General features: G+C 34.9%; 2 protein-coding genes across 3 annotated transcripts; both read right to left on the bottom strand.

Moving 5' to 3' along the window:
* Positions 1-1,397: 1,397 nt before the first annotated feature.
* Positions 1,398-7,066, bottom strand: LOC118264738 (ecdysone oxidase). 2 transcript variants are annotated; one of them, XM_035577357.2, is made up of 4 exons: positions 6,918-7,066; positions 6,263-6,390; positions 5,315-5,448; positions 1,398-3,174 (listed from the first exon to the last, which is right to left on the bottom strand). In XM_035577357.2, the coding sequence occupies exons 1-4, from the start codon at positions 6,923-6,925 to the stop codon at positions 1,600-1,602; spliced, it is 1,845 nt and encodes a 614-aa protein (XP_035433250.2). In that variant the 5' UTR covers positions 6,926-7,066; the 3' UTR covers positions 1,398-1,599. The 2 variants fall into 2 exon arrangements, with proteins under 2 accessions (XP_035433250.2, XP_050560709.1); XM_050704752.1 differs by lacking the exon at positions 6,918-7,066 and adding an exon at positions 6,700-6,876.
* A 1,158-nt stretch (positions 7,067-8,224) lies between these two features.
* On the bottom strand, positions 8,225-12,147 carry LOC118264729 (ecdysone oxidase). The gene is made up of 4 exons (XM_050704754.1): positions 11,065-12,147; positions 10,419-10,543; positions 10,189-10,322; positions 8,225-10,111 (listed from the first exon to the last, which is right to left on the bottom strand). Exons 1-4 carry the CDS (start codon positions 11,070-11,072, stop codon positions 8,537-8,539), a joined length of 1,842 nt encoding a protein of 613 aa, XP_050560711.1. The 5' UTR covers positions 11,073-12,147; the 3' UTR covers positions 8,225-8,536.
* Positions 12,148-26,832: the final 14,685 nt, after the last annotated feature.

Raw genomic sequence — 26,832 nt, 5'->3', positions numbered from 1 at the left:
TTAATTTTCATTTTACTGTTGACTTAATTTAATTACCAATTTAACTTTTTTGAATGGACTTAGTCTACCAATAGTGAGCTCTATCTTAAGATCTTGGTATCAACCCATTGTCAGCCAATTTGCCGTTACTGATGTTACTGGTAGTGGTTATTTAAGAATAATTATTTTTGTATTATAATAAATCCAAGTAATTATTTTGCAGCTAACGGTTTGAAGAAGTAACTGAACTGTAACTTAAAACTATTCAGGATACGCTAGGGGCTTATAGCTTATAGTTATATCGACAAACGCGGCGAGCACTTCGCAGCAAACAGTGACTTGGATAATATTTTTAGGATTAGGTCATTTCCTTGGAAACTTAGACAGCTTCGAAGTTTTTTGAAATCTGGCAATTTAATAGATTATGATGTGTTTTTTCTGAATATCAATTTTACTACCTCTTGTTCGCCGCTCGCTCTGTAATCAATGCCTAAAAACAGTTTTAATCAAAGAGAATTTCCTAATACCACCAATTTGACCGTCAAATATAGTACATTTTTACAGTTATAGTGAATGGATAAGTTAGACCTTATGCAAATGCAACAATAGCGTTATAATATATTGAGCACATAAGCGTTAGCCCACATTTAGTTCGTAGATTAACATGTAGTTTTCATCTCGGCATCTTAATGTGTTTCGTGATATAAACGGTTATTATAGATGGATAGACTGACAGACAAAACAATTAATAAATTAGTTATTTTTTTAAGTAAAAAGTAGATACAATTTTTTTAAATCCAAAAATTAATAATGTACCTATTGCTATGTTGATATGGCCTCGAATTTTTATTTCACAAATCATAATTGTAATACAAGATATTTATTTTTTAGATTTATTGGTGTCCTTCACCACCATAAAAAGGTCGTTGCTCTATCACATCGTTTGTTTTGACGTCAAAAGGTTCAGCGACATACACTGTATGGCAATGGCTTAGAAAACAAATGAAGACAAGGATTATAAACAATGCAAACAAATAAACATTAAACTAGATAAAACGGCGAACTCATTTTAAAAGTAGAATAAATATTTATATGGATAAGAAACAAGGTGCTATCAGTTCGTCTGATTTATTTAATGGTTGTGCTGGAATAAAATAATGACGCGTTGATTAACAAAAGTATATAATGTGAAGACAACCCAATAGAATATATTTATGTCACCATTCCTATTGTACGCGGGTATTGTAAAGTCGAGTAAGGATTGCACATTTAACAGACTTCAAGCAGCAGTTCTCCTTATATATCTAAACTTTTAACTGCGGTCTCCAGACCTAACAGAGGAGGCTCATAGTGGACAGTGATGGAGTCCAACGGGCGATTGATAAAATATGGGAGTTTTGAAAGAAATTGAAAACCAAGCCACTATAAAATTTTATTTTTTCAGCTATAAATTAAAATAGTTTTTTTTCAAACTACACACAAGTCTTCAATTAACATCATTAAATGATACATACATTGTTAATCTTAATATGGCAGTAAATGAGAAAAATAACATAAAGTTACAGGAAAAATAACTTATTTGATAGATTTACAAATTGTTCATTTTTAAGTAGAAATAAATCACAATTTCTTGTAGTCTTCCAGTATCAACTCTGCTCCTCTTTCTCCAATCATTCCAGTTGGACCGTTAGTGTTACCACTGGTCAGTGTTGGCATGATGCTGGCATCTATCACACGAAGGTTTCGGGCTCCATGGACTCTCAACCGACTGTCTACTACCGAGGTTTTGATGTCAGGTCCCATCTGACATGTTCCAACAGGGTGGTATACGGTTAGTACCATCTCTATACAAATACACTTCCAGTAATCTCTACTATCTAATTCATAATCATCACACGGTGGCCATTGCATTCTTGCTAAAAAGGCGTTGATTTCTCGGAAAGCTGTAGTGTTTAACATCTTTGTAAGCATTTTCAGTCCGGTTGCAGCTGACTCCAAATCTTCGGGATCAATAAAATAATTTGGATTGATAATAGGATAGTCACGCGGGTTATTAGTACTTAAAGAAATGTTTCCTCTAGAATCTGGATGTAAAAGATTAAATAGGAACAGGTATAATGTATAATTTTTGTTCGTTTCTATCAATGGCTGGGCTACTTGATCTTTGAGCCTAAAACGAGTTGTAAGAGCCCGTTGAATATTAGAATTGTTTTGCCATAGTAGTGAAACATGACTTTGAAATTTCGGGTATGTTGCATTAATATCATCCGAATAAAATGCTAAAATGTCAGCTATACTGTTTTGTGCTAAGTATCCTGTACGATTATAAAGATACTGAATAGCTCCAAACTGTGTATCAGCTACATTTTGTGGTCCTGGTTGATCACCAAAAATTGGCACGGGAATTATACAATGGTCTTGCAAATTTTGACCAACCTTCGGCGAATCGATTAAAACAGGAATATTTTTAGATTTCAAGTGTGACTTTGGGCCTACTCCAGATAGCATGAGCGTTTGAGGAGAATTTACAGCACCTGCACTTAGAATTACTTCTTTGGTGGCTAAAAAGGTATATTTTTTCGAATTTCGTTCTACTTCCACACCATAAGCGGTTTTACATAATCGTTTGAGTAAAATTTTTGTTACTAAGCTATTTTTAATAATTTTTAAGTTTTTCCTTTGAAGTATCGGATCCAGATAAGCTCTGCTATGACTTTGCCTCTTTCCAGATGCAGCTGTAGCTCTAATTACACCAGATCCTAACGACTGAGCTACATTTAAATCTGGTACATTTTTAAAACCGCTGTCGTTATAAGCAGACAAAATTCTTTGGGTAACTGCGCCATAGGTTGTGTTAAATGTGTTAATAACTAGGGGCCCGTTGTGTCCATAATGATTATAAATTTCTGGATTCTGAGATAATTTCATATCTTGAAAATTTTCTGCTTTCCTAAAGCACCGACGAACTTCTTCGACACTCCATTCCGGATTACCAAGGTCCACCCAGTTTTGATAGTCTTGATCACTTCCCTGTGCATATATCATAGCATTTAGGTTACTGCATCCTCCAATCATTTTTCCACGTGGCCAAAATATGGATCCATTTATATTAGCTCCGTTTGTTCTTCCATTATTTTTGGTTAAGTAAGACCAATCATATTTCGTTTGAAACATTCCTTTGTCTAGTGCAGGAATCTGAAAAAAGGTAAATAATTTAGATTTATATATAGTGTGTGATGGCGTACTATGTACTTGTGATATTTCCCAACTAACAATTTTGCCCTATAACCAAACCTTATATCTCAAAAAAGCTGGGTAAATGATGTATAAAGGTTTTGGTGGTGACTGATTGTTGTGTAAAAGCGTTTGACAACACAGTTTGGCTCTATAAGTTTATATAGCAAAAACGACCTATTAATAGTTGATGTAAAGGTTTACTTCACGACTTTATATAGCTGTTATAGTCAGGCGTTATAGCAACCTCCATTGTGACTAGTATACAACGATTGAACTTCATAACAGTTTTAACTATCACCCTAATGCGCCTAATTTGCGCAATAAAGGTTCGAAACGAACTCCTATGTGTCGTTTGTTAAAGTAGAGATGACAACTCAGGAATAGGACGATATTACGATATTGAGGGTTTTAAGATCATCGTTACAGTACACAGTAATTAGTGGGCACAAAAAGTCTACATCGGAGTGATTTGGTGATACAGCTGAGTTTCAAATTATATTTATATAGCTTAATTGTCTTATAAAAGGTTGTTAATGCCCATTATAGCTGTAGTGATAAACTTATATCACAAATACACTTTTTAGAAGCAGATTGTTTTTTTATAACTATTATAGTTCCTCTATTACACTACAGTACTATAACGGAGATCTTATGTGTTTTAAAACATTATTATTGTGTATGAAGTTAGGCTAGCAATGCTTTTAAATGATAATTCCGTTTTGTAAAAGCACTTCTATCGCTCTTCTACAACAATATTGACATTTGAATAATTCTTTTTGAAGACCCATTTATAGAAAATGGTTCCGTACAAAATACAGTTCATGTCAGTGATGAAATGGAGAATAATTCATTTGTGGACAGCGATTCCAGGTGTGACAGTTTTTCAGATTGTTTGATTGATTCAACTGAAAAAAAAACCAGCAACTACGAGATGGTTTGAAGCATTGGGCTATTAATTATAATATTTCACACGAAGCAATAAAAAGTCTGCCTCGTTGGTCGAGTGGTTGCAAGTGCGACTGCCGGGCAAGGGGTCTCTGGTTCGATTCCCGGGTCGGGCGAAGTATTGCTGAGCCTTTTTCGGTTTTTCGAAAATTTCTCAGTAGTAGCACGGAGTCTGGAAATGTGCCCGGTATATGGCAATAGGCTCACCACCTATTACATGGGACTTACAATATAAATAATTGTGAAATGTGGGTGTACACAGTGGCATAACGTGCCATAATGTGCACCTCTGCCTACCCCTTCGGGAATTAAAGGTGTGACGATATGTATGTACGTAGTTATACTTCTCTGACGTCATACGTAGTACCTACACAGATTTAACATTTATTCATTAACAAAAGTATTCATCATATTTATGGAATAAGGACAAAAAATAAAACAAAAATAACAAACAAGCTCAAAAGGAACCCTAATTTCATGTAATGGTGGATGTAATTTATCATAATGAGTACTATAGTAGAGTTAAGGAACCTGGAACTATGTTTATAACTTAAAATAAGAAATTATTTTAGTAAAAGCTCATTAATTCGAAGGGGGCATTCAAATATGTCGTAAATCCATACATAGTTTATCAGTAAAATTACAGTCGCACAACATTTTCCTCGTAAGAGACGAATAATTCGATTAAGTACAAAATAATATCTTAGTCACCACGATACCCCGTCACTTTTCTTATTTTTTTATTTCTCTTCTAAAACACTGAGACACAGCAGCGACGTGAACGAATGTAAAATGAATGAATGATGAATTTTAGTGATGTAATGGAATCATGAACTCTTTTACAGTACCCAAAAACACTTTAGTAGTGCTGCGGTGGCTTATATATCACAAAATTGTCATGCCTGATACCCATATAGTTCTACTTTAACACTGAATGGAGATATAATTGCGCCACTTTCTTTGTAGATGCACCTTCTTTGGCCTTTTATTTGACCACCGTTTAGTTTTTACAAAACGTTCTATGGCCTTCTATAAAACTAACTTTTGTTGGTTGGGTTAAAAACATAACAGAGGCTAATTCGGCTATTGTTCTAACCTGATTGCCACCCTTGCAATCACTTTACAAGTCTGCAAATAGTATTGAGATACTTACAGCAGCCTCCACTGGTGCATCATCACCAGCTTCTATTAGTAAAACATTCCATTCTGGTATTGCGCTCAGTCTGTTTGCCACCACGCTGCCAGCCGTTCCAGCTCCGACGATTATGAAGTCAAATTTTTCATAATCTGCAATAAGTTAAAAGACGTTAGATTAAAAAACTCTTAAAATATCTAGTTATTCGTTTTAACGTTACGTTTTCTACTGATGACATGAATAAGATACATATGTATGTATATCTATCAACATAATGATATCTTGTTTTAATATTGAAGGTATAGAATTTTGTTTATTTAATGTCCTTTGCTTGTTAATAATATAATCAGTGAGAAATATTCTAATTGTATGATAATAAAATGTTGCGCTGAGGGATTTTTCGTGGGAAAGATATAATATCCGGGTCCAATAAACCTACCTCACATTAAAAAATTATAATACGTTAATACTATTCAAAGAAGGTCTATCTGTCATTCTGTTTTAACACGAAATTAGCAATATTCTCATGCATGTGGATACCGTACACGTCAAGTCAAGGCAGACAGAACATTCACTGTTCTTCATTAAAAAAAAAACATGTCCATGACCTTACACTCTAACTAGCTTACTAGCTTTACTGATAGACAGATTGACGAACAATTCAATTTGACGTTTCAAAAGTACCTAATTTAGGATTGATTGAAATAAATGCTTGAACTTTGACTTTGACCCTAAAATTGACATAATCTTGTTTCCTTTTTCCTTTTAAATTAAATGGTACTTGTTTTACAACACTATCATTAAATACAAAATTATTATTTCATACCAGTATTAGTCGATATTAGTTTTTATATAAGAAAAGCAATGATTTTCCTACTCATGGTCAAAGGTGGCACTCGTTGCCATCAAAACCTTAATAAGGAAAAAACATTTCTTTTATAAACTAGTTACAAATAAAATAATTACTTGGTATATCTGGGTTCGGTACTGGATCCTCTGGCATTACACATTGTGCTGCAGCAAAGAACTGTATTGCTGATAGGAAGGTTTGAGGAGCGGTGCCTGTTGTCGGCGTAGAGCACGATGCGTTATAGCTTGAAAGAAAAGTCACAAAATTATTAATTTTCATATTTATATATCAGTACTATTAACACCGACCATGCTAATACTGTTTAGTTCATGCCTTAACTAGAAATAGGGAATTAATTATTTCAAGATTGTGCTTTAGTAGAAAAAGGAAAAAGTGCCTTAAGTAGAAATAAGGAAATAATTATTTATTGATATGATATGAGTATGAGATATTGTTACGTAAATTTCAGTGCATGCTAAATAATAATTTTGAAACAACCATATCGTGCTGTTGGCTTTTTGTACCCCAAAAATTTGGACAAATGTGGACTTACTTTACATTCACTTATCACCAGTTATACTAATCTAGAATTATTGAACGTAATTCCAAACTTCACACAATAACAGATAATATTCAAAATCCGACTTTTTAATCTGAAGATCTAACGAGGCTTGTTGATCCCAGAGATATGGAGTCGAACAATAACACACAACGAGACATTAACTAAATTTTTTTTTTAATTAGACGATTATCATTGCCATGTCTACTTACCACTCCATCACGAACGAAAACTGATGTGAAAAGATAGGTGTAATTTAACTCGTTTAATTAAAGCTTATACAAACAATAACCCTGACAATGCCAGCGAGACTATTATACACCACATACACTAAACAATTAAAATTATCAGTCATATAATTGTTCCTGTATTATGTTATAGAATAAAAACCTTGTTTGAGCAAGGTTTTTTCTGATTAAATGTAGGTATAAGATAGAAATCTCTTCTTAAAGTACTTTTTTATTGAGAAGGGCGTGTGTACATATAATTCTAATTTACATTTAAAACAGTTTTGTCGTTTTCATTTTTATTTTCATCTCAAATTAATTAAATTTTGTTCTGGTGTAGTTTTTAAACATGTAGAAATATGATGCATACTTTATAAAGAGCATGAAATTCACGTATTATTTAGGCAGACTTATTAGGGAATCATGTGGCGAAAATCTGTCAAATCATTGTTAGTATTCTGTACCATTGTATTGTATTGTATTGTCATCATGATTTTTAATTTTTTTTTGTCATGAAATTTTTTCCCTAATTTTATTTTTTCAATTAGCCATTACTAAAAGGATTGGGAAGGTTATTGGATAGCTATTCAACTCGAGTAATAAAACTTAAAAAAAAACTTATCTAGTACTTAAAGATATCAGCAATAACGACAAAGTACCACTAAAATTCGTCTATGAAAGTATGTAAACGGAACACATTAACGGGTTTTTATTATCCAATTGTTAATCATTTAACTACCAAAGACAATAGAGTATCAATATATAATGTATTATATATTATATTTCATGTTTGCACAGATGCGCATTTATTGTTCCTAGTCTTAGTGACAAAGATATCGGTTTTATTAAAAATGAACTGTTGAAAATTAATTGTTCGTTATTTGTCTTTTTTATTTGCATTCTTGTAGGCAAATGACGTAAGCTAATAAAATAATGTTTCTTCCATGAAATTCATTTCTAGTTATAACTACTGGAACGAAGAAAATTCTGTACGCGAGAACAAGCATCAATGTGAAATTATAAGATCTACTAATAGAATATCTATGTATAGAAGTAGTCTTTGGGCTACCCAGCCATTAAGGTAATAGAGTATTTAATATATAGAAACAGACCTTTAAGAACCAGTAAACTGTAGAAAGATTACAGTGGAAGATATCAATGTCATGGACTGTAAAATATTAATAGGTAGGAAGAAAAAACTATGTATTGAGCGATTTAGAAAGAAATCGTTTAAGAAGGTCAAAACTTATATGTACAAGATCAAGATCGAAAAACAAATTAAAAGGTTAATATGGCATCAGGAATTATATTTTGGTGAGTTTCTAGTAAATCTCCTCGTTGGACTTGACTTAGTATATGGCCTCAAAGCAACTCAATTATGGTTTATTATATCACATTCTAGAAAAAGTTAAAACAAATATAAACAGGGCACGAAAAAAGACAAAACAAGTAATAATTCAATTGTCTTTAATAAATTGTTTTACATACATTGCATTTTTTCTGAAAATTTTTGAGGACAATGTTGTATCAATGTTTTAAGTATCTTATTTGATAATTACATTTTAGGTGATAATTACATGATAATTAAACTTAAAAAATATTTTCTACAATTCATTATAATCTTCTAATAACAATTCAGCTCCTCTTTCTGCTACCACTCCTGCTGCTGCATTAGTATTACCACTTATGGTAGTTGGCATTACACTAGCGTCTATCACACGGAGTTTCTGTACTCCGTGGACTCTCAATCGACTGTCTACCACAGACGTCTTTGGGTCTGGTCCCATCTGACATGTTCCTACAGGATGATATATAGTAACTACCATTTCTATACAAATACACTTCCAATAATCTCTGCTGTCGAATTCATAGCTATCGCATGGTGGCCACTCAATTCTTCCTAAGAAGCCGTTAATTTCTTTAAAGGCTGCAGTGTTCACTACTTTAGTAAGCTTCTTAATTCCAGTCGCAGCTGCTTCCAAATCTCTGTGATCGCTAAAGTAGTTGGGGTTAATGATCGGATAATCGTGTGGGTTGTTGGAACTTAAAGAAATATTACCTCTAGAATAGGGATGGAGAAGGTTAAACAGGTACAGATAAAGAGTGTGGTTTTTGTTCAGTTCAGTAATTTGATTTACTATTTCATTTTTGTATCTGTAATTATTCTTGAGGAAACTATTCAAAGTTGGTTTATTTTGTTCTGTCAGTATAATATGACTTTGAAATTTAGGATATTTGGCATTTGGGGAATCGGAAAAGAAAGCTAATACATCAGCTGCACTCAATTGCGCCAAATATCCAGTGCGATTATAAAGATACCGGATAGCATCGAATTGTTGATCGATTATATTGCTTTGTTTAGCACCATCACCATAAATAGTAATTGGAATAATAAGGTGATCTTGTAGATTTTGTCCAACCATGGGTGAGTCAACTATTACTGGGATATCCTTGGAATAGAGGTGTTCTTTCGGCCCAATTCCTGATAACATTAATAGCTGTGGAGAGTTTATAGCTCCAGCACTGAGAATAACTTCATTTTCAGCAATAAATGTGTACGTGTTTGATTCATTTTCAACTTCTACGCCATATACCGTGTTAGTAGTGTTATTAATTAGAAGTTTTGTAACCAAAGAATTTTTCATAACTTTTAAATTTTTCCTATGAAGTATTGGAAGCAAATACGCTTTGCTGTGACTTTCTCGTTCTCCGTTTGCAGCCGTACCAGTCAGGATTCCTGATCCTAGCATGTTAGCAACATTTAGGTCTGGTACATTTTTAATACCAATATCATTCCAAGCAGATAAGATTCTTGACGTTTCTTTTCTTTGTGTACTATTAAATGTGTTTATTACTAGAGGGCCATTGACTCCATAATGGTTTTTGATTTTAGGATTTTTCAACATATCCATATTTTGATAACTTTCTGCTTTCTTAAAACATCGACGTACTTCTTTTACACTCCATTCAGGATTGCCGAGGTCAACCCAATTTTGATAGTCTTGATCGTTTCCTTGTACGTAGATCATGGCGTTTATGTTACTACTTCCACCAATCATTTTCCCTCGTGGCCAGTTGATGGAACCATTTATATTAGCTCCATTTGTTATTCCATTATTACTTGTCAGGTAACCCCAGTCGTATTTGGTTTGTTGCAAAGCTGTATTAAAAGCTGGTATCTGAAATTGTATACTAATTTTAGCATAGTTTTAAATTATTATCGATCATAGAAATTATTGTCGCTGATTACACTTACATTAGCTTCCATGGGTGCATCGTCACCGGCTTCAATAAGTAAAATATTCCATTCTGGGATTGCACTCAGTCTGTTTGCCAGAACGCTTCCAGCTGTTCCCGCACCAACGATTATGAAGTCAAATTTTTCGAAATCTGAAATCATATACATACAAAATTAATATAAACAGTCAAAAGTACTAAGTATAATCTATCTGATTGTTTAACGCAATTAAAAATAATTATATTTACTTTGTATATCGGGAGTAGGTACTGATCCCTCTGCAAGGATGCATTGCGACGCTGCAAAAAACTGCAAGGCGGATGTAAAGAGCAGTGGACCAGCCCCTGTTGTCGGAGTTGCACATGTTGGGAAACTTAAAACATAAGGACATTAATAGTATATAAGATAAGTCTATTTAATTCTACTAAACTAAAAAATTTGGCTTAATAATAACGCTTGTAGCTCGTAAAAAATACATTTGTATTTTTTTATATAAGATTTGCAAGGTCGAGTTATTTAAATTACGAGTAGACAATGTCACATAATGTGATTTTTGTACATTGTATTATCATAATAAACAAGTCGTCCATGTGCGTACACCTGCCAGTGTCAACGTATAATGTTTGTTAGTTATAATTTTCGCTACTGTTTGATCAAACAAAAATTTTAATAGAATTTCTATGAGACAATGTTTCATGTCTTCACATTTTGTATTCTCTAAACGGGTCTGATTGCTGTATCTAAATACAAAAAGGACAGATTTCTTTAAAAATATTATATTTATTAATTTAAAGAGTCATCTAATTGATCGATAATTCGAGATAGTCTTTAGCAGAATTATTACCAAAATCTAAATTTAAAATATTGAAAGACGTTTATTAAAATTGCACTTACCACTCCATTCTGTGTCGAAAATTTTAAAGATTGTGTATACAGTAGCATGGCACCTGCTATTTATGCCTTTTAATGTGTACACAAGTACACAAAATTATATGTACTAATCATTATTCTTGACTGCACAGTTGGTGCTGGGCAACTGGCTGCGGTGCAACGTGTCGCGGGTTTGATTCCCGCACGGAACAACACTTTGTGTGATCCACAGATTGTTGTTCCGGGTCTGGGTGTCATGTGTATGTGAACTTGTATGTTTGTAAACGCACCCACGACACAGGAGAAAATCCAAATGCGACGTTTAAAAAAAATATTCTTATCGCGCGGTTTCACTCATTTGTTATGTATTACTAGGTTCTGCTAGCGGCTTCACTCAGCCTATATGTTATTATCAGACTATTATCTAGCCCTATTCCAAATTCCACTCCCGATTCTCGTTTTGACGTGATTGAGTAATAATACACAAACACACAAATTTTCCTATTTATAATATCAAGTGTGTGAGTGCAATACTGCGGCATGAATTGGATGGCTTGAATTCCTTGAAACCCTTGAATTCCTAATCCCCAAAAAGCCGACAACGCACTTATAACGCCTCTAATGTTTCCGGTGTCCATGGATGTCGGCGTTTTCTTACCATCAGGTGTTCCGTCTGCTCGTTTACCGGCTTATACCATAAAAAATTGTTTATTAAGATAAGGCAGTATAAATAGGAGGTAAGATAACGTTTGATAGAAGAGAACGGAAAAGGTTTTGTTGAAAAGGCATAGTGTTAATTAAAGTGGACCTTAACACCGTGGCATAAGGATAAATAAAGAAAAGATCAGAAAGTAGATAATTAAATCACAGTATGACCACCAAGAAAATTGTGACAGGCCACTGCTGGACTATGGAGTTCTTCAATGTTGGTGACGGTTTCTCTCTCTTAGCCGACTCTTACAACACCCACGGGCAGAGAAGGGATGGTGGTAGAAATATATAACACTCAAACATCACCACACGGTTAAATAGCACAAATAAATAATAAGATTTTTTTCACAAGACTACATTTTCAGCAGTTCATTCACAAAAAGTTATACTAATACTAAAAAAAACTGGCAAAAACATTTTACTTTATAAACGGAGATGGCTGATGACTCAGGTTTATTTTAATCATCATTATAACGATGTAAACGCGGTTTGCTTGAGACATTCATGTTTAACGCCTAAAAGATACATGAATTTGTATTTGACTAAGCAAAAATAAAGGTTTAGGTAAGTATTTTTTTTTATTATTGGTACTGCGCATCATAATTATGTCCATCTACACAAATTTATTTTTAAATGTTCTCACATGACTAAAAAGGTGAAAACATACCGTGATTTATAAAAAAACCCATTGGCAATCGGGCATAAACTCTACCTTTATTTTTTCTTTTCGCCCTAAACGAAGTAATCACGTGGTAGTCCACGTGACGACCATGATCCACTAGGAAGAGGGAGTGAGGTTCTTTTTTATGTCGGGAGAAAATCATCTAGGCGGGACAGATTGTCAGATTTTACTGATAAAAATTACCCCGTGCTTACTTCTGCTCTACGAGCCGGAGCTCCGGCAACCCGTCAAGTTTTCCTCGCCTCCGTAGGTGTAAGGTCCCTTTTTGCAGTCGTTCATTCAACTACCAATAGTAGATTTTATTTAGTCGGTCCACCGCAGGTTTTCCTTAATACTAAGGTGCTAAGGTTTGGATACACGGGATGTTGTATTAAAAACTAAAAATGTCATTATTACAAAATGTTACCTTTAAGGTAAATCAAGGGTTAATAATAATCTACTGCATGACTTAACTGCAATTATATTATTTCACAAAAAATTTTACACACAACGCAGCAGCTCTATTCATTATCTAATTATAGTATGGTACTGTTCATTTTATCAGAAAATATTTTTGTCTTATGCTGGAAAAACATTTCTAACAATAAATGAGACGCTATTTTTGTACATAACAAATTGCGGAAGTATTTATTTTTAACGGTTTTATAGTCAATGTGTCTTCCTATTTATATGTATACATTTACATTTTGACAACTGAAACCGTTATTATTTATTACAAACATTAAAATTATAATGTTAATATTATTTAAATGTAGAATAGGTACGTTAATAAAAACAATAATGTCTGCATAGTTATTAAATTTTAAAATAATTTGACTAAACTGTTGCTAACTTATTTTCTGAGTCTTTTTATGGATAAACAGAGTACAACATTCAACAAAAAGGTATTTGGATAACAAATGCATCTCAAACGTAGTGAAATAATGGGATTTTCAGATTTTTCCGGGATTCATCACTGTGACGTGAATTACCATAATGGCGGACTGCGAACATGACGAGGGACAAACTCGTCCTTTTGTCAAGTACTGAACGCGCATAAACTACGTAATATGTATGACTAAATGAAAAACTGTTTATTACATGTTTATTCGAATATCTTTAAAGACGCTTTGATGTAGGCATCAATCGACAATGATGTGATGCAGGTAGGTAATGTATTACTAGGAGAATAGTTGAAAGAAATATTTAGAATAAGTTACATTGATGACGATCGAGGGCTGGGTCTTATTTTAATGTTTCAATATTTCCAAGGCTGGGAGGGGGGGAGGTGGAGGGTAATAGCTCCTGAAGGAAAAGGTTTAATGTAAAATAAAAACAGATAAAACGAAGCCGGAATCAACTATTAGATCTGGAAAAAGGGAAAAGCAATAAAGCAATTATCGGACTTCTAGAAATTTTACTCCTCTAGCATTAAAGAAAAACACAACTACAAAAGAAAATTCTAGAAAATATTAACAAATGTTCATATAAACTGCATTAAATCCGGTAGGTTTTGTTAGCGGCAGAGCCGACTAACCTCCACTTGCTAATGATCTGGTATCCTCTTTATAACTCACCTTACCCCGTGCGCGATCACATTTGCCTGCCTCAAATGGCTGTAAGAAGCCACGCTCCGCTTCTCCTGTTAGGGCTCTCACACACGAAATGAATTTAATTTGATTTTTTTGTGATAAAAGGAATCAATTTTATGGCATTTATTATTTGCAATGGCAATAAGTGCCGTTGGTAACATAACACAACTTACCTTTAGGGTCAAACATGTGTATGATTTAAGACAGTTAATTAATTATTGATACTAACAATTATTTATAATATTGTGTTAATAAATACATGAGAGGCTTATGTCCAGCAGTGGACGAGAACAGGCTGATGATGATAATCATTTTAAATTGTGTCACACAATTTAAACCTTAAAGAGAACAATTCTAGATTTCATGTTACTATCATAATCATGAGAATTAGAAGTCCTCAATACGTTACTGACCTATGAATTGAAAAGATCCGAAACATGTAGGTCATAGAATAGCAAAAACACCAATTTCGGGCCAGGAGAATACCAACGCTACAACCTGTCTTGCACATGCTGAACTGGTCCCATTTCACCGTAGACTTGGGACACACATATAAAAATTATACAATACATATAATTAGGTATCAAATCTTTTCATAAACTGTACTAACATGACATTTGTTTTCTTTTGCGTGAGAAATAAATTTTATTTCTTTGTTTCTTCGAATAAATGCTAAAAAGAAATATTGTTTGTACCTCATACACACTTTAGGTAAGTGTACCTATATGTCAAGTCTAGGAGAATATATAAGAGTAGTTAATGTGACAAAAACAGTCAGTGTGTATATGTCCTAAAAAGGAAGGCAAACTAATTTGTTACAAGTCGGCATTTTTAAATGGAGCCGACAGTTGGGAGGCGGCCCTGAATACTAACGCGCGTTCCGACAATAAAATGCCGACTCTTTTATTTTGTTTGTTTGTTTTTAGTTTAGAAGGTGACTGTTTTAATTCTGCCCTTGTTTTCAAGTTGATTTGGAAATTAAGTAATAAATTATATTTTTTTTAAATGACGAAGGCAGATTAATGAAGGAGTTATTTTAATTGAAGCACGTTAAAAATGTTAGGTTCGTTTTTCCACACCTGATTGTATATTGCTTTCTAAAGCCTTCTATTCTATATATGGTCTATTTACATAGGAAGTGTATGTTTGCTATTACTACTATATTCCAATACAATTCATTTTAAATTGTATATTATATTTGTATAATATTTTGAAAGCGTTGTATAATAATAATGAAAGCAACAAGTATGTATAAGCCTTTATAATATTTTGAAATTGGTCAACATAAACCACACAAAATAGATACATACTAATTTGAAACCACCGACATGAAAATATCTAATATTAATTTTCATGTTTGTTAACCGAAATATTACACATTTTAGTACTATATTCAGCTGAGTAGGTTTCCATCATAAATCTATTGTTTTCAAAATAGTCGTAGCTTTTTAATTAATTAGTAGAATGGTATTCATTAATTCATACCAATAAATAAATGTGCACTACCGGGGTCCATAGGTGGCGGATAATGGAACGTAAAGATATTATTTAGCTGCATAAACAGTCCCCGATAATAAGCAAAGAAGCTACTTATGGGCTCAAAATCAAAACCGTTTGAATGAGGCTAAAAAGAACAATTGGCATCAATGCAGGATGTCAATTTAGGACGGCGGCGGAGGAGTACCTAGTGTACCAACGGCGGCGTCCACAGGCCTAGTCAGATGGCTTACTGCATAAAAACCAACCCGCATTAGACAAGCGTGGCAGGTAACTGTCTAAACGACCCAAGCACCATGACTCTCACTAGTTAACCAATTGGCCCCAAGTCCCCGGCGTCTCCAGAGGTGACGACGCCGATGACAGTAGGTTGAATCACTCTGGAGCAAGGGGCGCATACAATCCCCGGCTCGAGGACTTATAAAACCTGTCGAGTGACTTTGGCGTAATCCTTTGGACTTTGATAAACTAAAAATCTTAACATTTAATGTTAGAACTCAGGGCACCGAAAATCACTCCAATGGACATGCTCCCACACTAAAATGGGTGAGGTCGGGGTAGGGAGTGAAAGACTCTTACTGACTAAACAGCACCACCCCGTGGGTTCTCCAGCAGTGCTTATGAGTAGGATTCTTAATACATAAAAAATGGAAAAATAACCTCATTACGTATCATATTCAAATCGCAGCTCATACTACTCAAGTTTAAAATAGCAAACAAAAACCCTCACTATTATCCAAGTATACGCCCCATCAACCCACACTGTGACGAAATCGAGGAGTTCTACGATCTCCTCAACCGAGCATGTGATGAACATAGCGCCGGACTTGGATGATAGTTGTAGGAGATTTCAATGCAAAAATCGGCTCAGCACTACCAACGGACAACTACAGCATTTTAGGACCACATGTATAGGCCACAGAAACGATCGCGGCACACGTTAATTCGGTTTGCTTCAGGAGAAATTTAAACATTAACAACGCATTTTTCTACAAAAAACCACACCGCCGCGGACGTGGTTCTCTCCTGATGGCCACACCAAAAATGAAATAGATTTTAGCCTTTCCTCCAGGAAACAAATAGTTACTAATGTCGTTCCTAAACAATTTTAAATTCAGCTCTGATCATCGCCCTCTCAGGATTACAGTCTTAGCTTAACGCGAAAATACAACGGGTTCGCATGATACAAAATTCTATAAAAAGGCGTAAATCCCACTGATTGCTAATAAAGAGCACTACCTACTGGAACTGAACCAGTTTTCGGACGCTTAATTTAGAGGTGGACCGTACAAACACAATACAGAAATCACATCCCTAATGTATACAATCAGCTAGTCGAAACATCAAAAAAGCACGAAATAAAACGAAGAAATTAAGTCCATCCACCATACTAATTGACGACCGACAGAAACTTAACATCCACACACCAGAATATAAATTAAAAGTGAAGAAGTTAAACGAAAAATACGTACGATATCCGGAATTATAATACTCAGTTAATAAAAACAACTCTAGAACAAAATCAGTCACTTAGAATTGCAATTAGGCATCGAAACAGGAAAAATACCTACAGCAACGAAACTAATAACGGTCAAAACAGACTGATAAAGACAAAATTTTAGACATTTGTCAGAATACTATAAATCCCTTTACGGTGAGGACAGCTCCCAAATCCATCTAAATACCTACTCATATTCAGAAAACATCCCACCAATAGAGTGGCTATGAAGTTCATCGAGCGCTGCCAATATGAAATACAGCAAAACACCTGAGGATGGCATTACCACCGAAGCTCTAAAGATTGGAGAACCAATTCGTTGCTTCACATTCACAAATCTATTCAACTGAGATTAAAAACGGTACACTACCGAGAAGTTCATGCCACTCCAATATTATAATACTGCATAAGAAAGGCGGACAAGTGGGGTTTCGCCCGATTAGGCTAGTATGCGCCATTTGTACAAAGCGCATCAAAGTAATAGAAAACAGCTGTATCCGACCAACTGGACCAACACCAGCCAGCCGAGCAAGCACTTTCCGACGCGGCCTCTCTACCACAGACCATTTACATACCCTCAACGGCAAATTATAGAAAAATACTGGAGGTTAGCTTCCATTATACATTGCGTTCCCGGATTATCTAAAGCCTTCGACAGTACCCATTCCTCCATATTCACAGCCCTACAGAACCAAGACATTGACCTCACATATATTAACCTGGGAAAAAATATATATCACAGCACCCAGCCATTAAGCTACACAGGTTAGTGCCAATCCTTTCCTATCCCAAGGGAGTTAAACAGGGCGACCCGCTATCTCCTATACTTTCACAGCGACTCCTGCAAAGGTATTGTTGCGCCATTGGAGCACTCCTGGTCAGAAGGGTTAACAAACCTTCGATTACAGTCGGTAAATTGACAATCGCGAGGATTGATTTTGTGTAATTACGGTCGGTAGTGTTCATATAGTGTGTTCCCCTAGTTGTGTTATGTGCTGTCATTAGTCATCGATTCCGCTATGGATTAATTGCCATCGTTTGACGGATTAACCGGGCTTTGCTACAATGATTGCTGACGATATATTATTTATGGGACGAGAGCTATGCCCGTGATTTAGCTGATGGGAATTTCTGTGATTGGGAAATATGGGAAATTCTTTAGCTATATTTTTATGTCCGTTTATATGGTGTCAATTTTTAACCGCATGTTAATTATTTTGGCAATCCGTCGTCTTATATATTTTTAACAACATTAACAGTCTGTAAGTGGCCACTGCTGACCAAAGGCCTCTTTTCTCTCACACGGAGAAGGTTTGAGCATTAATCACCACGCTTGTTCAATGCGGTTGCGATTTCAAACTTACGATTAGATAGTTTAAATTCTATTTTCCTAATCACTGTAGCTTAGTGGTGTATTACTTTTACAAATATACAATGAAGTGAGAAAAGTGACTTTAATACTTTTGACATTGGTAGGTTTCGATGACAAACTCATGCTTGATATGAGTTTGCGGACGTCTTAAACCTCCGGACCACCACAACATGCATGTATACGAGTATTTTACTTTCATAAAAATTATTAGTAATACGATTATTATGTCTTAGTAGCCTTGGACATCATTAGTTTATTTTCACACTCAATAAAGAAAAGTGTAAGTTTCAAGGTTTATTTTAATCACAATTACTTAACATAAAATAAAAAGTTGTAAAAAAATGGTCAGTCTTTTAGTTATTTCATCTGCGTACTCATTTTCATTCTACAAGGAATACTTATGAATAATTTTACACTTTTGTACCCAAATTTTTAGATTGTTTGTCGTCTGTCAGTCTATGAAACTGAGTCCTTTATGAAGTGGAAGATACGAGTAATTGCGGAGTAAGATTTTATTTTACTTCTGAAGAAGTAGAAAATTTAGCGTTGAGAGCTGCTTTTTGCATTATTAAATGTAGTGAGGTAATATGATTTGTCTTTCGAATAAGAACTCTGTCTTTGATAGCTATTTCGAAGCATTAGATAGCTACTGATGACGTAAAACTAATTTACCTTGGTCTATAATTAAGACACGAAGGTAAGATGTCTCGATAATTTTCTCCATATTTCGTCTAATCTAAAAACGATTCCGATAATCTAATTAGGGAATTGAAAGCGATCAAGTTTTAATTAATTCAGACCAAAATTTTGATCCTATCGTACCGTCGAATAAAATTATTAATACCAGCTATATTTGGAGAAACTACTAAAGTTTATCAAAATCTATTATTTGTAGCATGAAACCTATATAGCTAAGTTATTATCTCCGCTAAAATTTCAGTTCACAATGAAAATATGGTTAATACCGGTACCGGAGTAGGTACCCAGAATAAATTAGGGTAAAGGGCCTTAACGTCGACCTTTGGGCTAAGGGATGGCGCGTATTCATATAATCACTGAGATTAAATTCGACGGAATATACCGAGGATTAACGAATGATATTCCGAAGATGTATTTTTATTATCATTTCCATAAACGAGGAAAAATTGTGTAAGCACGAGCAAATGTTTGGGATTCGGCTTTTGCGTTCATTTTTTCGTTCGGTAATAATTTTATTAATTGCAGCCTAATTGATTTGTACATGGTTTATTTTTGGGGTTGTTTCAATTTTCAACGATTTTACAGTCGCTTGGGATTGGAAAATGGTAAATTATTTTTATAAGTATCTCTACAAAACAATATCTATCGGAAAAGATGTGTTTTTTTTAACGTCGCCGCGTCTGCGAACACTGCTCATGATGAAGAGTCTCTTTGCGACTCGAAACTAGTAGAGCTTTACTCCATTAACGTACTTGAGTAAACGTGATTTTTTAGTTAATTTTGTATGTATCACGATAGTTGCTTATGTTCTTTGGTGTGTAAACGTGTATCAAGAGTGTGTTGTAAATAATATTAATTTTAATGATTTTTATCACTGTTGTCAACAATACTTATCGAGACTATTCTTTTGTCAAGGTTGCCACGAGTTAGGTGATTATTATATTACTTTTCCATGGAAACTTAAGTAAAATTAATTGTAACTAAGGAAAATCATCAAACTGAGTTTTGTTTAATCTTACCTCTTTCTTTATGATTGGTTGCTAGGACAACAAGCATTATTTAATGTTGATTACCCCCAGATTGAATAATTTGTTTTTAACATCCGTAGAAATTACCCATATCGGTTTTCCGGTTTCCTCTTTATTATTTTTTCATTATCGGGTCTTTATACTTTTCAGGGTCAAGCTGTGTAGTATAAATTATTCTGTGCTAATAGTTGCCAGGGAGACGCTGGATGCAGGTTGCTTCCAACCACTCTGTCCGGAAATCATTGGGAGAGGCCTAGGTTCAGCAGTGGACGTCTTATGGCTTATATGATGACGATGATGATGATGAATAATGATTGGAAGATAGGAAAAATGATAAGAAACTGTAATGATTTGAAGGCAGATCCCTATATACATACATAGCAAAAAGTAAATTTGCTTCTAACACCAAAAAAAATATCTGGGAATAAGTAACAAATTCCTAAAACAATATTGAATTTTTGTTACTATGGTTGCTATACCTAAATTACAAAATGTATGAATTTTTGTACAGTGCAGAAATATTTAATAAAATAACATGAAATATTTTTCAGTTCCTATCTGTTTATGCAACGAGTTTTGGAGGAACACCAAAATGCTTACGAATATACATATTATGCAAATACATACATTTTATTTTTGTAATCTGTATGTAAAAACAACAATGTATCATGATGTAAATGACATTGTTAGACAATTCGTACATAGATGACTGTTCACATAGAAAAAATCTCTACGCAAACTGTTAGACAACCTAATAATCTTAGTCTAAATAATTATAAAGTACAATTTTGTGTTATAGTGTCTCAATTACTTATTTTTGGTAACAAAAGTAATGCTATTTTAATAGAACTTTAATGTTCAATTTAAGTAGGAAGGGCTATAGCTAAAACCAGCCTTATTACAAGGAGTTAAAGACGACAACAGGGATAAACAATGTCATTATAAATTGCCATGTTCTATCTTCGAAGCCAAGTAGAGACCGGCTAAGCTCCACTAAACCTCCAAAATCTAAGCGGCTGAAGATCAGACTGTTTACGTTTGAAGAGTAAAATTGATGTTAAGTGCTTCATTTGAATGTAAAAGCGAATGATCAATATTTAAGTGTAATGTTAATTTGAAAATATTTTATATGGAAAAACGTGTATTCTGTTTATACAACTGGTAGACATACAATTACTGGATGTTTTATTTGATTTGGTGTGTGTGAACTGTATTTTATGTGATGCATATGGCGCCAGTCACATTTTAAGACTAATTAATTATTGCAGTCACTGTCGCTATTTACATATCAATACTAAATATAGCTGGTTAATATCAATACAAAATTAATATGATACCTACGTTTCATATTAGTTCCGACAATGATAAATAAATTGTAATATAATTAGTATTTGATATACTTTTCTAGGAAGTGATAATGGGCAGGCCACATCGCTTTTAGGACTGGCGGCTGCCAGAAAAGTGATCGAGTGGAGACGACGGACCGAAAGACGAATCGTGGGCAGACCTGCCATTAGGTGGACCTGTGACATCGTCCGTCGCGGGGAGCTGGATACAGGTGGCGAGCTAACGTGTGTGGAGGACCATCGTCCGTCGCGGGGAGCTGGATACAGGTGACGAGCTAACGTGTGTGGAGGACCATCGTCCGTCGCGGGGAGCTGGATACAGGTGGCGAGCTAACGTGTGTGGAGGACCATCGTCCGTCGCGGGGAGCTGGATACAGGTGGCGAGCTAACGTGTGTGGAGGACCATCGTCCGTCGCGGGGAGCTGGATACAGGTGGCGAGCTAACGGGTGTGGAGGACCATCGTCCGTCGCGGGGAGCTGGATACAGGTGGCGAGCTAACGTGTGTGGAGGACTAAGGGGGAGACCTTTGTCGAGCAGTGGACGCCCTCTATGCTGATGATACTTTTCTTGAACTATTGATATTTGCATTCTGTTTCTGTTCTTCACACCACACATAAAGAAATATCGGAAGTATGTTTGTTACAATAACAAACATAATATATGTGTTAACCCAGGTAACTTATTTGCATAACCAATTCTAGTTGAATACGTTTAGTAGTTTTTATATGAATGACAAGGATAAGAACATCCGTTGTCACGCAATTTAACATTAATGAGAATGCTTAATGTAGTAGGTTATTACGTCAATGCAAAATACTAGACTTGTTTTGAGAAAAAAACTATTTAATTAAAATAACTAGACATTAAACATAGTCGTAAATTCAACTAATAACTAATTTTTGACTTGGTAATTCCAAAAATGGGTCACTAAACTAGTGGACGGTAGACCTTAGATTTTTATATATGCACTTTGCATAGGCTATTTTGCATAGGTTAACTAGAGAAGAATTACGCTCTCACATTTTCTTATTATCATATTAAGTATGTATGCTTCGTATACACAGAATGTCAACGTTAAAGAGATGTATTGTTAAGTCTGGTAACTAATTCAGGTTATCCAAACCATTTTCGATGAGGATGATCCCCAAAAACAAGGATACAATTCAGCAATAAATATACAACGGTACATAAAACATTGCAATTATTTACTTTTGGTTATTGCAAAGACTGTAACCGCTTAGTATCAAACCGGTAATTTACCTCATTGCTATCGATAGTACACTAAAAACAAAAAGTACCACAATATCTCAGACTACTTAATAAATGCGGATCTATGGACATCGAGTAAGGGTAGCTCACCGCCCGACCAGAACTAGACCCGTACGGCGCGTCGCGTTCTGCGCGCTCTTCAAAGAGTCATCAGACCACCACCGATGGGGCCTAGTAGAGCTGATGCCTGATCCGAAGCTGTGGACTACCTAGCGGGTTTACCGGGGCTCTGACTCAAAAAAGAGGAGTAGGAACAGGATGGTTTTTAATCAGTAAGAGTCTGACACTACCTCTCGGCTCGCCCAAAGCGGGAGAAGTCATTGGATGATTTTCCACCCTTAAAAAAAGACTCCCTAACAAAGTACCTAAGTACAGGTGTACTTAAGCAACAGCTTATAAAATTAAAGTCCAGCTTATTATCTCAGTAAACAATTTTGAGTTATAATCACGAGTCTTCTTCTGCTTAATAATTTATATCTAACGACACCGACGGTTTCAAATTAATATAATATTATACGGCAGCTGAAAACTCCTGAAGATACACTGAAAGTACACTGAGTTGCGGGAATTTTGTTAGTGTTGCAACTTAAAGTGCTTATCTAACAACTGAAGTAGCTTTTACGAGCAGATTGAAATTGCCTGAAAATTAAGTTAAAATGTTTGAAGTAGCCAGCATTTGCAAGATGGAGTCCGGTCTGAATTATACTTACATTACGTGGATCACTGTTTTGTTTTGGTTAGTTGTTGTAAGTACGATCGCTTGACCTCAGCGTCGGTTTAAATTTTTGACCTTAATTGCATTTTTTATTTCAAAAAACTATACATCTCCTACACTAATTAAATTATCTCTATTCAATGTCAGATTATACAGAATGAACATGATCTGCTATTTTTTCTATCTCCACAATCAGATGACCAAGTTATTTAAATGACAACTTGAAATTACTATATTATTCTTATCAAACCAACAATCGAACATTATCTAATACCATATAATCAGTAGTTCTATCTAGTACTGCGTGTCTACTATATACAACATTGTTCAGCTACGGACAATAATGTGTTTACGAGTCCCAACGGGCGAATTTATGTTTAAGTGAACACTAAACAGTGAAATATTAATGTTAGGAGTGCCTAGTACATCAACCCTAACTTAGTATTAGTAACGTTATTCCTGAATAGGGTCGGAAGAGAAGCGCTAGTAATAAGTACACAAATTTTAGCTATATTATTATCCCCAACAAGAAGTTTATTGTATTTTATGTTTTTCAGCTTATTCACGTAATTGTTTGACGAGAAACTCGACTTGTTTCAAGCCATGCTAGAGGCTCATATTCATGAGCAGTTTTCCGCGAAACACGACGCAGTGACTATAGCGAAACAGAAAATAGTAATTGGTATGTTTCACAAAAGTGGTGATATAAACAAAAAGTCTATTGCCGCACGCCAGATTTTTTACTTTCCAGTATTCCAATAATCAAAAAAACCGCTGTAACCTGCAATACTTTAGAACCTAAAAAGGGGGACATTTAGATACCATGTTTATTGGTTTTTGTGAGTTTCCGATATTTCGGCACTGTTGCAATTGATTATGCGCGGGAGGATGTTTATATAAGAGTAAGTAGACAAATCGGTCTACCCTCTTTCTTGTTCGTTTTTATTAAAAACGTAGTAAATATCCCGTTTTAAGTTCTAATGATATTACTAGTGACCATGTTAGTTTAAAAACACAAATTGCAATACTTTATCTGATTTAAAAATTAGGCCAAATCTCCTTTTTCAGCAGTGATCCTTACTCACACATGTTATAACAATGCAGTCTTAGTACTTAGTACCAAAATAAATACTTCCCTATTTTCTTTACAGTAAGAACTCGTGTCTAAAGTGACGCTTTGTTAAGATTAGAGGATTGGGATAGAGCTGGGTTGTGGGTAGTGGTTGTTTAATTCACAATCAAATTCTACTCAAGCAGATGTATGTAAGTGCTTCGCTCCACTTCGCTTGAGTCGCTCCACGCTCCCAGTTGTCCTTTTAGCAATATATTTGTTTGTTTCTCTTGGCTTTTTACAAATCCTTTTTCTGGTAGGTACTGAGCTTATGTAAAATTTGACTAAGAACATAGTAATTATGAATGGGGAAATTGTATAACAAAATAAAATTTTCTTGCATTGGTTGTTTCATAGAAGTTTTATTAATAATAATCCAGTAATACCTTTATGATGGCTGAATAACTTTTTATTATTTTTGTTTTTGAGGTGCAAGCAAAAATAAGCTTTATTTATTGACATTTGCAAAGCTCTATTTACCTTCTCTAAGCCCGTTGCACTTCAAAGAAGAATCAATTTTATTCCCCGATCGTTATTTTCGTCCGTATTCCTCCATTCCTTAGCACATTCTAGTGTTTGTTCACCGCCTGACCTCTGGATTCCTAATAAATGTAAATGTGATGTGGGGTATTCAATTACGGGCACTGCTTGACACCTAAAGCTTGGCACGTAGTTTTTTCCTTTTCCGTATCTTAAAAGATTCTGGTGAATTTTAAATCTTTGCGGTTTATTCGATGTTTTAGAATTTGACGCTATTGATTTTTGTTGGTTACAAATGTCATGTTTGTTTCACTAAAAGATTTTAATACAACTGAAGCCCAGAGATCTAAACAAGTATAGTAAACCTATTACCATAGAAACCCTGCCAATCCGGAGAAGCTAGTGTTTGTGGGTCAGGTTAATGGTAAAAGACCTCGCGGTCATTCACCAATCTGTTGGCTAGATGCTGTAAAAAGTTGTGAGATCCATGTAATACCAAGTCCTCACCGGCATGACAGTTCCTCAAGCTATAAAGACCGCACGAGGATAGGGGCACTTGGAGGAGGATCATACATCAAGTGACGCGAGCACCAGACTAGACATAGATTGAAGTAATATTATAATTATAATTACCTTCAAAAAACCTAACCTACATGTAATAAAATTTCGCAAGAGGTATCAGGTCGACTGAGAAGAAGAAACTATACCAAGTAGACACTATATTAACCGACTTGGTATTACATGGATCTGACGGTAAAATAAAGGTCTTATGGGATCTTTAAGCAAACTTAAAGGTTAGGTTTCGACACAAGTGAGGGCTCACGTATGCATCTTGTCTGTCATGATATTTTGCTTGTCAGTCATTCTTTCGTAAGGAGGCTATGGATATGTTTTATGGCTACAAAACCAATCATTGGCGACCATTTTACAAGTAATAATACATGGGCTATCAAGTATATGCCACACACCTATTAAATTTATAACCACCACCAACCACCAACTGCATAAATAACTTTGTAATCCCATATATTTATATGGGAGTTATTGAGCAGTTGCTGGACCGAAATTACAAAATATTTAAGTCATGATTAAGACACTAAACCACATATTGGCAAACTCGATGATCGGTGAGTCAGTGAGTGACAAAATTTAGAAACTTTAACAAGTTGTCATTCTTAAACTACTGGTTCAAATTGACTGAAATTTTAAATATTCTGTGTTTATACAATGCCGGATTAGTTACTGAAGATTCAGGTTTCTTGCTTTATCCACAACCGAATTATAGGGGGTCGAAAAAGGCCCGAATTGCTTCGAGAAAAGGATGGTACGGCCGTGCCGCTTTTTTTTTGCTCGACTTGGCGGGGGCACTGCCGTGCCCCCAGATTATTTGTGTACTCGTTACTTTTAGTAGCAATCTGACTGACATCCATATTTCCTAATTCTAGGCTTTATTAATAGATTTTATATAATATCATTTAATACGTTCATATAATATGAAGATATAATAAAATATATTCACATTTAAATTGCTATACAGATCTCGGAGCGTTAACCGCGGGCTTAGCAAGGACAATCAAACAAAAAACCAACGCGACATTCAAAGTGCTTGACAAAAATGAAGACATTGTTTCTTCGCAAACAAACTTGAATTCTATTAAAATCCCCTTGCGGCTAAATTCGTACCACTCAAGAATTCCATGTCAGTGTAATTTGAACACAATGAAACTTCCTCCTTCCGAGTCTGTCCCAACGTTCTTAGGTAATAAATTAAAGGTCTAATCTCTTACTTGTCTCAGTCGGTCGTCTTCATGA

Source organism: Spodoptera frugiperda, chromosome 26, assembly GCF_023101765.2.
Source record: "Spodoptera frugiperda isolate SF20-4 chromosome 26, AGI-APGP_CSIRO_Sfru_2.0, whole genome shotgun sequence".
Classification (NCBI taxonomy): domain Eukaryota; kingdom Metazoa; phylum Arthropoda; class Insecta; order Lepidoptera; family Noctuidae; genus Spodoptera; species Spodoptera frugiperda.
This window is presented reverse-complemented; position numbering and strand designations above follow the sequence as displayed.

What these genes read in the sequence shown, in the direction of transcription:
- LOC118264738 (XM_035577357.2), bottom strand. An exon ending in ACCGAACCCAGATATACCAA is followed by an intron (nt 5,449 to 6,262) that starts GTAATTATTTTA and finishes AACTTATTGCAG; the next exon opens with ATTATGAAAAATTTGACTTC. An exon ending in ATGCACCAGTGGAGGCTGCT is followed by an intron (nt 3,175 to 5,314) that starts GTAAGTATCTCA and finishes ACCTTTTTTCAG; the next exon opens with ATTCCTGCACTAGACAAAGG.
- LOC118264729 (XM_050704754.1), bottom strand. An exon ending in ACCTACTCCCGATATACAAA is followed by an intron (nt 10,323 to 10,418) that starts GTAAATATAATT and finishes ATATGATTTCAG; the next exon opens with ATTTCGAAAAATTTGACTTC. An exon ending in ATGCACCCATGGAAGCTAAT is followed by an intron (nt 10,112 to 10,188) that starts GTAAGTGTAATC and finishes ATACAATTTCAG; the next exon opens with ATACCAGCTTTTAATACAGC.